The 14,955-nt window shown below is 33.9% G+C and overlaps 1 protein-coding gene across 1 annotated transcript in view; it reads right to left on the reverse strand.

Moving 5' to 3' along the window:
• Positions 1 to 10,498: 10,498 nt before the first annotated feature.
• Positions 10,499 to 14,955, reverse strand: part of LOC120217066 (SCY1-like protein 2) — a 37,540-nt gene continuing 33,083 nt past the window's right edge. The window contains exons 11-14 of the mRNA XM_039214289.1: positions 13,202 to 13,264; positions 12,191 to 12,352; positions 11,964 to 12,082; positions 10,499 to 11,785 (exon numbers count right to left, since the gene is read on the reverse strand). Of these exons, the coding sequence (XP_039070220.1) occupies positions 10,855 to 11,785; positions 11,964 to 12,082; positions 12,191 to 12,352; positions 13,202 to 13,264 (1,275 nt within the window). The 3' untranslated portion in view covers positions 10,499 to 10,854. The remainder of the gene's footprint in view (positions 11,786 to 11,963; positions 12,083 to 12,190; positions 12,353 to 13,201; positions 13,265 to 14,955) is intronic.

Below are 14,955 nucleotides of genomic sequence, written 5' to 3' on the forward strand. Positions count from 1 at the left end.
TAGCTGATAGCGGCTGGGGCTGAGATATAAACCCTAAACGGGTTTAAGGTTATACATTTAGGCCTTTAGGTCTGGGCCACCGTATTTGGGTCTGTCTGGGTTGGGCCGGACTTAGCCTGTTTGTAATAATAATTTTAATAATAATAAATAAAATAATAATAATAATAATAGAAAATGGAGAAAAAATAGTATCTTCAGCTGCCCCTCTTTGCTCATTCTCGTGTTAACAAGAATAGAGCAAAGACGAAAAGATAATAATATTTTTTTTCCATTTGAATTCACTTGATTAATATGGAGATGTTGAATAAATTCTTCTCTTTCTTCAGATAAGTTCTTCTCATTATGAACTTTCCGCTGGGGATGATAATATCTCATTCTGTGATGTAATTTGGAAAAGGGTTGAACAAGTTCTTCTTATTATAAAATTCTTCTTCCTTCTTCAGATGAGTTCTTCTTATTATGAACTTTCCCTGGAAAAGTTGATGTTGACCTATTTCCTTCTGTGATAGAGTCATTCAAAAGGTTGAATAAGTTCTTCTCATTATGAACTTCTTCTTTCTTCTTCAAATGAGTTCTTCTTATTATGAACTTTCTCTGGAAAAGTTGATGCTGATCTATCTCCTTCTGTGATAGAATTATGCAAAAGGTTGAACAAGCTCTTCTCATTGTGAACTTCTTCTTTTTCAGATGAGTTCTTCTCATTATGAACTTTCTGGGTAAAACTTTTTCTATGTCCTTTTTCTTTGGGTAAAACTTATCTCTCACAAGTGAACTTTTTCTATTCATTGATTCTTCATTCACTATTAATTCATCCATACCCTTCGGGACCAAATCTTGAAGCTGTCCTGAATTACCATACTCACTAATAGGTTCGTAATCATCAGACAATATCACGTCGAACTCATCATTATCATTCAGATCCTCATTCATAGCCTTCACTGTGGAATCCTCTAAGGGTTTCTCTCCATGGATCATATCATTCATCATATCCATTAACGTGTTCATTTGTTCTTTTGAATCAGCTTGGATCTTTTTTGCGTGATTAGTCATTTGTTGTTGAGTCTTAATAAGTTGCTCTTGCAGTTTCTCAATTCTACTGACCCTTGCTAAGATCTCATTCATGGTTCTTATCCTTGTTTAGGAAGACCGAGTTAGCTCCACTTTGATTTCAGAAATTCTTCATGGAATCCTCCACAAATTACTCTCATGTTTTTAATGTTTAAATGTATGTAAAATAGTTTAAAACCAAATGTAATTATGTAAAAATGAAAATGTAAAAACAAACGTAAAAAAATGCAAATGTAAATGCAAATGTAAATGCAAATGTAAATATGTGAATGTAACAATAAAAATGCAAATTATATAGTACAAAAGCAAATATAAAAGTATAAATGCAAAATGAAAAATGCAAGGATGCAAAATGCAAATGTATGCATGAAAAGGTGTTACTCAAGAGTGATCATCTTAGAACAGATTTCATTGAACACAAAAGTTTTGGTACATCAAATAAAACTTTACATATAAGGATAAGCCCAATTAGTTTCCATTTATGCTCAAAAGTTGAATCTTCAGTCTGTTTCATCTCCTTGTAAAGTCTGCTAAATCTATTATTTAAGAACCATATTGCTTGTATGGACTGCAACTTCTTCCATGACATTCTCTTTCATCTTCTGTGTCATTTCTCGGAGTTGCTCATTTTCCTTTGTAAGAGATCCTTTCTGTCCAAGAAGTTCTTGAACAAGATCTTCATATATGTTGCAGTTCTTTTTCAGCTTGGTGACCCCTGTGATCCACTCTTCTTGGGTGCTTCCTAGGCCAGCATTTTGAAAGGCTTGACTGATCTTCTGAAAATCTTCATGCATGGTTTTCATTTCTGTGCTTAATTTCTTGTTTTGGTCGTTCAAGTCCTTCAAATAACATGCTTGAGCTTCATAAAAACCTCCACTACTCTGAATGCCCTGACTGTTGTTCTTACCATAGACTGCTTTTGGTATGAATCTGGTAGGATCTTTGTGTAATACTTTTGGTATTAATATAACAGGATCTCTGTGTGCATTGCTCACTTCCATCCTCGGAGTTTTCTCAGGATGTCTTTCCTTGGCCGCATTATATTTTGTTTGATCATAAAAACTTTTTGTCCATTTACGATTTCTTTCCAATTTGATGAACAGTCTTTCAAGTCAACACCTTTTGGTTATGCCATGATCATGTAATGCAGGCACAAAACAAAAGAAATCAATATAAACAAGTTAAAACAAAACAAAATGTATGAAAAATAAAAAATAAGAAAGGAAATAAATAAATTGGTAAGTACCAATTAATGAAAAAGAAAATATTCTACCTATCATGGTATATAATATATCCTAACCTCATGCTTTCTAGTTCCATGCTTTGTTTGGAAAAATTAACCTAACCGCATGATTTCTAGTTCGCAGGCATTTATTCAGAAAAACGAAAAAATTAAATAAATCAAAAGACAAAAGTTAGAACTTATTTCTCCTTTGTGTACACCTATGAACAGAGGTTCAGTACTGTCTTAGATCAGGTGAATTTCTAGGGCTTATTATATGCAGAGTTTCAGTTCTAGGAGTAAAGGTACTCGAATTGTCCTTGTTGATGCCCCCTTGGGCTGCCAACCCTCAATCCTAGTCCACTACAGACTTAAGCAGACCGAATTCAATTCGAGGGGACACATTTCTTTATGTCTGACACGAAAAATAAATTCTCACGAAGACATAGAGCATATGAACCCCGAAAGCTACTTGCTAGGTCTGACACGGAGAATAAATTCTCACGAAGACATCGCTTTCACTCCCACTTAAAAGGGACAAATCTCAGTTATAGAGATTATGTTTATGCAATGCATGTGTTGTGTGTGAGGATAAATATTCAAACCTCTGACAGATAAATAATGAAATAAAATACTTGAAAAATAAAATGAAACATTAATAAAATAATATAGATATAAATATTATGAAAATAATAGGTATATATAAAAATTTTGAAAAGAAAGAATTAAAAATTAAATATATGAATTTTTAATTTTTAATTAATAGAGACAATTCATAATTGATTTTAAAGTTTGACCAGTCCCCAGCGGAGTCGCCAAGCTGTCGTAACCGGTTTTCGTCCGGGCACGACATATTTATTTGGCGGGAAAAGTGATGTGAATAAATGGTTTTTAAAATAATTTGGGAGTCGCCATCGACCTTTTGGGTCAGGTAGGTCGAATACCTAAAAATCATCTTTTAAAAGAGTTTTTAAGAAAACATTGATTAAAAGATAAACTGATCTGCGTTTTAACCAAAATTTCGTTCTTTTTAATAATAAAAAGGGATTCGTGGTCGGTTACGTTTAGGGAAGGATTAGCACCCCTACAACGCCCAAAATTGGTACTTTTTAATTAGAAATTGTCTCTATTATTAGAAATTAAAAATTCAAAATATATTTAATTTATAATCCTATTATTTTAAGATTATAATTATGAAAAAATATATATTAATTTATATATATTTATAAATAAAATATTTATTTATTTAGAAATATCAGAAAATGACTTCTAGGTGCCTTAAGACAGCTCTTTTCTTTGATATTAAAAAAATAAATAATTAATTAAAACAATTAATATATAATTTATAAAATAAGATATTTATTTATTTAAAAATATCAGAAAATGGACATCCAGTTATGTTAAGACTGCCCTTTCTTAATATTGGAAAATAAATAAATATTAAAATAGGATTAAAATAAGTTTAAAAATAATTAACTAAGATTTTAATAAATAAAATACATATTATTTATTATACAAATATATATATTTATGGTTAAATAATAATAATAATAATAATAGTAATAATAACAAGTAAACATATAAAATTAACATATAACTAAACAATGAACAAAATTAAAACTATATATTTAAAATAATAAAATTGAAATTAGTGACTAAATTGTAACTTAATAGAATTAAATACCTAATTCATAATTAATTATTTAAAATTTGAGTGACTAAACATGCTATTCTCCTTATTTATTAATTTAGTGACTAAACTAAAATTATATAAAATTCATATATCAAATTAAAATAAATTGAAATATGTTGTTCGGGGTTTAAAATATCAATTATTAAAATTAAAGGACTAAATATGTTATTTATCCTAAATATATTATTTAATATAAAGGACTAAAATAAATAAAATTAAAATTAAAATTAAAGAACCGAATTAAAAGGATTATAAATTGATTTAGTGACTAAAATGTAAGGATTACAAATTAGGATGACTGTGGAAAGAGTTTAACTTTTAATTAATTACAGACAGACCCCTCCCCAAACGACGTCGTTTGGGGAGGGCTATTTAAGTCCCTCAACGGCTGGCCCGAAGGGCCAGCTCTCATTTCTCTCATTTCCTTCCTCTCTCTAAACTGAGAGAGTTTAAACTCTCTGGCTTCTCTCTAGCTTCCCTCACCGGAGGGAAGCCGGTCATCGGCATGCAACTGTATACCGCTGCCATCCCCACCGCCGGCCACCGCCCTCGGTGACCGGGAAAATTTTTTTACTCTAAAATACAACCCTAATTTCCCCAAGGTCGATTTCGACCTTTGTTTCCCCAAAAAGACTTTTAATCGGAGTAAATCTATGAAAATACCTTCGGTATTTTCTATTCTCCGACGATGTTTAGTGCTTCCGGCGATGGTCAAGGCTCCAAGGGTAAGTTTCTTTCTTCTTTCTTTGTTTTATGTTTTTTTTTTGTTGCTCTCTGTTGGTTGCCTCTGTTTTTCTTTGCAGGTTCGGTGGTGGTTTTATAGGCCACCACGGAGCTTGCTTCGGACTGGTCCCAAGGGTGGAGTTCGGTGAGTCACCAAACCGTAGGTGGTGACTCACCCCATGGTTGAAACGTGGACGGCGTTCCTTGCTTCCTCTGGATGTTTCTGTTGAAGCGTGGCAGCGGTTGATGGAGGTGTCAGAGAGGCGACCGGCGTCATGGTCCTAGGGTATCATAACCCTAGGGTTTGTTGTTGGTATCATCTGGACGCATATGGACCGTTGGATCATGCCAGATCCAACGGTGGATAGCTGATGGCGGCTGGGGCTGAGATATAAACCTTAAACGGGTTTAGGGTTACACATTTGGGCCTTTAGGTCTGGTCCACCGTATTTGGGTCTGTTTGGGTTGGGCCGGACTTGGCCTGTTTGTAATAATAATTTTAATAATAATAAATAAAATAATAATAATAATAATATATAAAATAATAATAATAGAAAATGGAGAAAAAAAATAGTATCTTCAAACATGATGGTCGATCAGTATGAACAATTATAAGATGATCCTCCGACTATAGAATGTTAAGTTTTTATGTCCCTCAACTATTAAAAGTTACAAAATGGGCACCCGACTTCCAAACTTGTCATTTTTCGTTAAAAATTAGTTGTTGTCTAAGTTTAACGTTAACATGATGGCTGAAATATGATGATATTTGAGATTCTATGATCATATGTTATCATTTCACAATCAGCAGGTTAACGTTCAGCTCATAATATTGTCAATTTGCCAATGACTTGAAGTGCCAAGTAATTTCGAATTTTAAAATTTGTTTGATGAAGTCTAGTGTGAGCTACAGTTCTAGTTTTAAACTACATATATTTGGTGGTAAAATTATACATTTAATTACATGGATTGTTGAGATTGAAAAAAGGCTTGGATGCAAGTCGGAGGAATGCCTTGGTACTAGCATTTGATTCACAATGACATAGCTATTGGAAACACATGACTCAGAGTTTGTAATCAATCTATTGAGTGAAAAGCCTAAGTGGCAACTTGTGTGCTCATTTTCATGTAGTTAACTTTCCATACAACATTAATTCTAGAATTATGTAAAACAGAAATTGGGCTAGGACTAACTGGATTTGGCATGTTTTTAGGTCATATACTTGAATGACAGTTTATATGACTGATGTGTTAACTAACAGTTAAAGGTGGTTATTTAATGAAATTATTGAACTAACTTGTCTTCTTTCTTCTTGGTGCAGTTGTTTGACCGATACCGAGGCAAGCGGGTGCCGGTATAACCTTGTATATATCAGAATTTAGCACAAGCATGGTTTAAGTTAAGGAAAGGTAACAGATGATTGTTAAATCTTGCTAACTAGGATTCCAAAATAAGACCCCAACTTGTACAAGCCATAGGATTATCCGAGATTCTTTTTAACCAAAGCTCCATTTCTTTATCGTATCTTTCCTCTGTTGTGAACGGTTCTTTCATTCATTTTGGGAATTTCCTTCGTTTCATTGAGTTGCCGAAACTTTCACGTTCGTTGCTCAACATTTAGAGTAAGAAAATACAACAAAAGTACGAAAATACGAGCTCTTCGGCTGGAAATGGTGCATGACAAATTCATGTTGTTGAATAATATTAGGTATTTTGAAAACAAATTTATATCATCAATGCATCGCCATTTATAACACAAGAACTGAACTCCTATTTTTGGTAACAATGCTTATCTCGACAAGGATGTTTTATTTGATAATAATGCTTATTTCCAAAGGGGCAGGGGTGTTTGGCAAACAACTGATAGCTGGTAGTTGATTCTAGTAACTGGTTGACCATCTGTTTTGATTAGCTTATTTGAGAAATTAATTTGATTAACTGTTTATATAGAAGTGTTTGGTAAAATTTAGCCGATAGATGGTATGGATAAAATGACAAATAAGGGTATAATATATTTAGTTATTAAGTACATATATATTTTTATAATACTTTAGTCTTTATTGGGGTGAAATTATCCGGATAAAATATTTTTGACAAGGAATTAAAAATTCCTTAAGAAAATTAGTGAATATTTTTGAAAATTTTGAATATATTTTTTAAATTTGATATTTACAAATATTAACTTTGTGAGATTGATACATACTATTAACCTTGTATAAAATATCAACACTACATTTTTTTACTTTTATGTTTTGCTATATTTTCTTAACTAAAATATATTTGAGAATCTACAATTAAAAAATAGAATAATAAAATAAAATTCCATTAATTTATCATTAGACGTTGCATAAAATTTATTTTACACAAGTTCATTGAAAATAAATTTAGATTACATAAATATTCAAGAAAGAGATACATATCCAAACAAGTACAAACAACTAGTAATATTTAAGAAACATGGTGTGATCGTCTAGCTGCCATTAAACCGGTAGTGATTTCATCATTGTCATTTCTTTAGTACTCATACACTCAACTTCTTGCGTGGATTCGATATTCAAAAATGCTTTTGGAGGAATAAAATTCGGATCTGAATCTATTACTCTAAAAGCTGGGTCAAGAACTTTACATTGCTACCAAGCTACTAAATGCGCAAGCTACCAAGTCCCAGAAGTCACTATTTCTGCACCTCTTGCGTATTCTATTACGGATAACTTGCAGATCCATGCCTACAAATATTTGTATATATAAACAATTATACTTGCTCCAAATTGCAACTCACGTCAAACAATTAAGAGATCAAACATTGCTTTGGAAGTTAAAATAAAAAAAATTAAAAGTAATAATTTAACTTTAGATAAACTACTTTCACATAACAAATATGTTCCAGTACAAAAGGCATGTAGCATCATTTTTCATTAAAGCTATTGTGATGTTCATTAAAACTACTATGATAAGTCACTTTCACATTAGAAATAAGTTTCAGTACCAAAAGCTAGCAAAAATTTGTTAAATACTAACCGAAAGTTTGCTTCAAAATGTGTTTACAAGTGGATATAAAACTAACTTCAACTTGTATTACGCAGCTATGGTGTTTTTTTCTCCCTTTCAAACAAGTACTTAATCCAATTAAGTCTAGCATCATCATCTAGCAGACCACTAAGAATAGTCCTTTTCTGAGGATCCTCGATCAAGGTGCAAGCAAAAAAAAAATTCTGGAGTACTAGGTATTAAGCTAGACAAAGATACTAACTTCGCTAAAGAATCAACAAGTGTAAGAGAAGATTCAACATTTGAATGAGAAGATTCAACGAGTGAGCGTGCTTCAACATTCATTAACTCCATATCTTTAATGCTCCTTTCAGTAACAACTTGAACCACATCATTCAGTTTCTCCAGTAACAGTGGTGGTCCTCGATTATCCTAGACGATTCAACCTTAGAACTCTTATTACTTTCAAAAACATCATTCTCAAAGGCTCGTTTGCTTCATCTTCTTCCAACTTCTCGTTCATTAAAATTAGGAGAAGGGGAAGGAATTAAGCTAGAATCATTCCAAACTTCTTGCCATTCCATATTAGCTTGAGTATGATTTACGACATTATTCTCACTCCACACATCATCATAATCAGAAACAACACTACCAATATTATAATTTGGGGGGGGGGGGGAGGAGCATATATTGTTTCCTTTTCATGCTCAACAGGAGTAAACTTAAGAACCCCTTGTGCAACTGAAACACCAAACATTTGTTCCATCTTATATTCCAGTTCGGGTTCAAACCCCTAATCTTGAAATGTTTTATAATGTGTTTTTCCTATAAAGCAAAATAAATAAAATAAATTCTAAGAAATTAAACAAGTATAGATAAATATGCTAAACTCAATTTTCTTTGTCCACCATTCCTCACTAGCGCTTATTGTTCATTTTTCATGATCCCAACCTAATCTCGTTTCCTTTCCTTTCGAGGCTTTCTAAAGACTCCATCTATTCTTTATCCAATCCCACTTGTTCTTAAGCTTAGTGTTCTCATATGCTAAGCATGTCTTTTTTTGAAATTACAATTCTATCGTCTTCCATTACACTCTTTGTGAGATCGTAACACCACTTTTTTCCTTTACTTCTTTCAGCATATTGAATACACAAATCACAAAATATGCGTGCATTTTCTTTCGACCAACTAACCCTACTTATATCTTTCCCCACGCTTTCACTTTCTTCATTGTTATTTTTCTTCCTTGGTGCCATCTAAGTAGTATATAACATAATTAAATTCACTTATTTTACTTATATACCTCTTAAATTTTTGAAACAAAAACACTAACATTTCCAATAATCATCGTGCTCGGATAACACTCCAATCTATTATTACTTATAATAATAATACATATCAAACAACACATAATATAATGTGGTTAGTTCTACATGAGACAAGAAGATGTAATTTGGTGTACATATTAAAGACAAGTGACAATACAATGATGTGATACATATAGCATCAAAGCAAACATTTGAACAAGTAGGTAACAAATACTATAGAGATTGAAAACTAACTTCAAATCTTAATATGTAATCTCAACTAGGAGTGCTTCTCTTCTTTTATCATGCAAATATTTCCTATACAAAATCACATCACCAAATAAAAAAAAATTGATTAATGATAGGAGGCAGCAGATATGGGTGTCAAATAATCATAACTAACAAGATCATTTACAGAGCAAATAATAAAGAGTTGAATTTAACAAAAAAATTAATTAAAGAGGGAAAATTATTTAACTGGAGAAAAAAATAAATTACAAAGACAAAAAAGTTACATTTATAGAGACCAAAAGTTCAAATTACATGGAAAAATTGATGAAATATCCACACAAAAAAGGAAAAAGAAACGTTTCACAATTGTTTTAAGCAAATGGAATTTTTTGTGTAAATCACTTCAGTAAATTGATTTTTTCGGGTAAAATTCTACAAGGAAAAACAAGTAAAACTCATTAAAAGCATAGAAGAAAAGAACTAACTTTAATGGGTGAAATTATCCTGCAAAAGAATCTCCATGGTTTGGTTGTTTGATGTTGTAGTTTGACGATTGAGAAGACTCTAATGAGAGAATCAAGTGGATTAGGATGGAGGCTATTTCATTAGATTAGGTTTTATGACAAATATGTAATTATGAAAATAATAAAGTCAAATATGTCATTTAACATCTTATTATGTTATCAGCTCTCCCAAACATCTGGATTTTCCAAGGTTTTCATTTTTAGCTTGTTTTGCACAATCAATTCATTCAAAAAGGTGTTTACCATATACTACAAATGGAGGGTTTGACTATCAATCAAATATTTATACTCAAATAAGCTAAAAGCTCTTCAAAAAGTTGTTTATCAAACACCCCAATGTATATTTGAGGTAAAAGTATTAACCAAAAACATGCATTTTCTAGGCAGAAGGAAAATTCAAGCTACTTGCAGGAGACAAGGAAAATTGAAGAATCAAAATTGACTCTTTTCTCTTCAAGTTCCCACCGACCGAAACTTCGGTCGGAATCCATATGGTTTTCATTTTGGTCCACGACCCGTATTTGGTACTCTCTTGCCTTGAACAAATGTTGTTAGATTTCTCTAACCTTTTTACTCGTGTATACGTTTTATAGTTTAATGAAAGTTTCTTTGATAAAAAAGACAAACCAAGGTATAAAATACAAGGGCCGATCGAGAATTTAACCTAATGTTATCAACGTCGTCGAAATTATAAGGGAATCATAATCACAATAATCATGTATGTATTCAAGTCCCAACAAATAACAATTTGTTTTTATTTCTCCTAACAAAAGTTGAGGCCTCAAACAATTACAATGCAGTGCAGAAGAAAGCCGCAAAAACAGGCCTCTGACATGTAATCCCAATTACAATAATAAAGCCACAAGCAAATCTCATATCAGTGCTATGATGTGGAGAACAATGGCATCATCCACAATGGCCATATTACTGTCATCCATAGATATATAAATTTACTTTCGGGGATCTGGGAAAGCTCTATACAGGAGGGGATGACAACTCTATCAAAATCAAATCCACATTTTCAGAAAGGGAAAAAAAGAACCAAAATAAGGAAAAGAAAAAAAAGAACTCGCTCTAGTAGAAGCAAACCCCAATTATCAAAGTAAATCCAAGAGAGGAGGCTGTTCAGATTTTGGTTTGGCCCTTGCCCTCCCCATTCCTCTTCCTCTACCCACAGAAGTTGAGGGTGGTGGTACAAGTTTCGGTGCAGCCTGCTCTTTTTTGCTAGTACTAAATATGGACCCCAGATCTAAAGATTTCGGATTATTGTATGAAGAGCTCATCGAAGCCGAATTCCCCTGATTCTGTTTCATGAACCCAATAGAGTTCTGGAGACCCCCACTGATCAAGATGGTTGCATCGGAAGTTGAAGCTCTGAGATTAGGTCTTAGTAGCTCTCCAGAGTTTTGGTTGCTGAAGGCCCAACTGTTGCTTTTGTCCTCAGGGTTGTTAATGTTGAATAGGGTACTATCGCTGGAACTGGATCCATAACTGGTCTTGGCTGATCCCATGGTCTCATTGTTGAAGCTCCCCAAATCATTTGAGGCACTAGGCGGCGGAGGCCAGTTTGCGAAAGGATCTAAATCATCAAAATTTGATGCCAATGATGTTGCAGCATTTAATTGCTTCTCGCCATTGCTGGACTCTGCAGTAATACCTGAAGTTGCACGAGGAGGCCACTCAATGTCAACCGTGGGGCAAGAAACAGGCATTTGCTGGCTAGATACAGTAGATATCGCAGAAGGTTCTGCTTGTTTGGGTGATTGAATTGATTTAGCACCCAAGATGGAATCAACGGATGAATTGTTTTTTGAAGCCTGCTGAGAAGTGGCACTGACACCGGCACCGGCAGCTCCTCTGGCTGTAGGGCACCAGTCTTCATCCCAAGCCGGGTTGCTTTTAGCTGAAGCCACAGTTCCACTTGTTTTGCTCAAGGCTTCAGGCTGAAGCCCATTGGTGGTAGTAGTATGTTTTACCTCTGGGATTCCCGAATCATTTAAAGTAACCCCCCGTTTGTCTTCTATCTTACTGAGTTAAAACAAAATTAGATTTATAACATCTTCATACGAAGTCGTAAAAAATAATGGTACTACTATCTAATACTTCTCAGCAAGGGAGATAATAATAAATGTTTCGTTATGAAATCAAACAGGTGTGCAGAAATAGGATCCGGGGGAAATCCAACAATCACAAATAACAATGATACCTGAGAATATCCTTAACAAAATGCATATATTTGGAAAACTGATGAATATTCAACTGTTGGGAGGTGAGAAGAGGTATGAGTAAAGAGAGGACATGCTCTGCAGTGAATTCAACTCCATACTGCGCATGATGAATGGAAAAGACAGATACTGAACTGTAAGGCACCAAAACTTCCCAACATGCAAATGAAAATCAACTTAAGCAACCAAAAATAGAGTCTGTCATTACTTGCTTGAAAATTGAGTTTGAAACGGCTAGGGTACACATTAGAGTGGGAGCAGAACGATCAACAGCAGTACAACGCTGAATGGTTTGTAATACATCCATTACAGCATGCTTATCAAGTGTGTGAACAAAATCTGCTAAGCAGAGCAAAGCATTGACTCTGACCTGCTCAAAGAAAGAGATTCAGAAGAAATTAAAAGAACTGAAGCAGCTATGTTCTATTAAAAGGCACTTTAAAACTAATTTAGAATCTACAAAAACAATTAATAACAACAACTCCACGCACTTTGAGAAACAGATGCATCTGCTTTATTCAATTCCAATGAGCATTTTGAATAATATTGAATGATAAGAATAACGTTAGAATTTAGATGCCTTCAGATGTATCTGCTTCATTCAATTCCAATGAGCATTTTGAATAATACTGAACGACAAGAATAACGTTAGAATTTAGATGCCTTCCTAAATGCAACAATGAAGACACACTTCTATAGCACACTTTTCTTTTTCCAAATATTCTAAATTTCATGGATGACCTAAATTCTTATTCTTCAAGAGGCACGAGTCTCTTTTCAGGAAACTAGCGGGGATAATTCATAAAGTTAACCTAAAGCAGCTTTAAACTATGGCATTTGAAGCAGACCAAATGACCACATACAACAATATTTTTTAATAACAAAATGAAAAATTGATAAACAACCTTCCAAGTTTGGGAAGAATGTCTATTCTAGCCATGAATTTAGGAAATAGTATTTAATTTCTCAGAGGACTTGTTTGTTTGGTTTATTTTTATTCTCTCTTTATTTGGATTAGTTTGGCCTTATTTTCTCTTAAAACCAGGTTATGAAGATACAACTTGGATTTGGATAACAGATCAACGAAAATAATTGAATACTATTATTCCGTAGAATTTGACCTACATCACATGGCAGTTTTTGTTAATATGATTACATATAATAAACTATGACTATACAATTTAATATTGAGATATTGACCAAAAATATGCATACATACCGCAGCAACTGTTGTTTTAAGAGCCAAGCCATGAACGCGAGGCAGAATGGCAGCTTTCACAAGCTGAACAACATAAAGAACATTATTACTACAAAATACGAATGGAACAATACTATGGAGGAATAACATTATTTGCCAACTTTATCAGGGTCAACGCTTTCCAAACAAAGAGAATCATCAGAAGTAAACATAAAGATCCGGCACTAAAAGAGTCTAACAACAAAAGTTAACCTACAAAAAATGTGCCAAACGTACTAAGAATGTTTCTTTTAACAAATTCCCTCTATTTTCGTGACACAAGCCAACAATAATTCTAAATTTTGTTGCTCGAGAAGATAAGAGGAGCCTGGAAGAATAGATAGTTTCAATGAAAAATACAAACCAGAGAACAATGAATAGATAGAGCAAGTTGGTCAAGCATGCGAGCAATTAATAAAAAAGAAAAAGAAAAAATCGTTCAAGTAAAATGCTGAAAAGTGGTAAGCTTTATTTCTCTTCGTCCATTGTTTCAACATCACAATGATTCATTTCAATTCTCCATATTAATTGCAGATTAATCTTTCGAAGAGCAGATTATTTGGCATTAACGTGAATGACGAGGCCATTTGTGAGTGGGCTGCAACAATAGGGTGCACTGTGGGTTCGTTCCCAATGGACTACTTGGGGTTACCTCTTGGGGCGAAGAAAAACTCAGTTTCCCTATGGGATCCGGTTATTCAAAAGTTCTATAAAAAATTAACGGGTTGGAAGTCAGCCTCACTATCCATCGCTGGTAGAATCGTGTTGATAAAGTCGGTTCTTTGCTCCCTACCAATCTACTTCATGTCGATTTTCAGACTGCCGAGGTGTGTTCTGAAGAGACTTAATTCAATCATGGCAAGGTTTCTTTGGGGGGAGTCGGACGCGAAAAACAGAATTCATTGGGTAAATTGAGAGACTGCTTGCAATCCTAAGGCTTTGGGAGGACTCGGGGTTCCAAATCTAGATCTTATGAATAGAGCTTTACTGGGAAAATGGACTTGGAAGTTTGCCAATGAGAAGAACTCCTAGTGGAAAAGGATAATTTGTTGTAAAAATAATATTGACCCGAAGTCTATGGGGGTGGAGAGTTCGGCCTCTTATAAAGCTTCTTGGATTTGGAAAGGGGTCGTGAAGAATTGTTGTTCGGATGAGTTTGGGGTATGTTTGTGGAGCAATTTTCAACTGAAGGCGGGCAATGGGGATTCAATCAAGTTTTGGTACGATGCTTGGTTGGACGGAGTTCCACTGAAGATTCGGTTTCCTCATTTATTCACATTATCAAATAACAAGGAGGGGAAGATTGCCGATTTCAGGATATCTAACTCGTCAGGTTGTTTTTGGTATATTGCCATGAGGAGAAACTTAGCCAATTGGGAGTTGTTGCAATGGAATGAGCTTATCGCTTTGTTGTATAATTTCAATCCTACGCCATTGATTGATGATAGTCTTGTATGGACAGGAGAAGGAGCTGGGTGCTTTTCAGTGAAATCTTGCCTTAAAATATTTCTTGGTAGCTTGGTCGATAGTTTTCCGTGGGAAAGAAACGTGTAGGCTGTTGTGGCTCCTCCCCGAGTTGAATCTTTTGTTTGGCAGGTGGTGCTCAAGAAGATTGTTTTCAAAGCAGAGTTATTAAAACGTGGGGTGCAAGGTATAGAAGATCCATCGTGTCTGTTTTGTGGGTTGGTTCAAGAAACGGTTTCCCACCTATTTTTTTTTGCAAAGTGTCTTGGGGG

Source organism: Hibiscus syriacus, unplaced genomic scaffold (genome assembly GCF_006381635.1).
Source record: "Hibiscus syriacus cultivar Baekdansim isolate YM2019G1 unplaced genomic scaffold, ASM638163v2 tig00110177_pilon, whole genome shotgun sequence".
In the NCBI taxonomy this organism is placed as follows: domain Eukaryota; kingdom Viridiplantae; phylum Streptophyta; class Magnoliopsida; order Malvales; family Malvaceae; genus Hibiscus; species Hibiscus syriacus.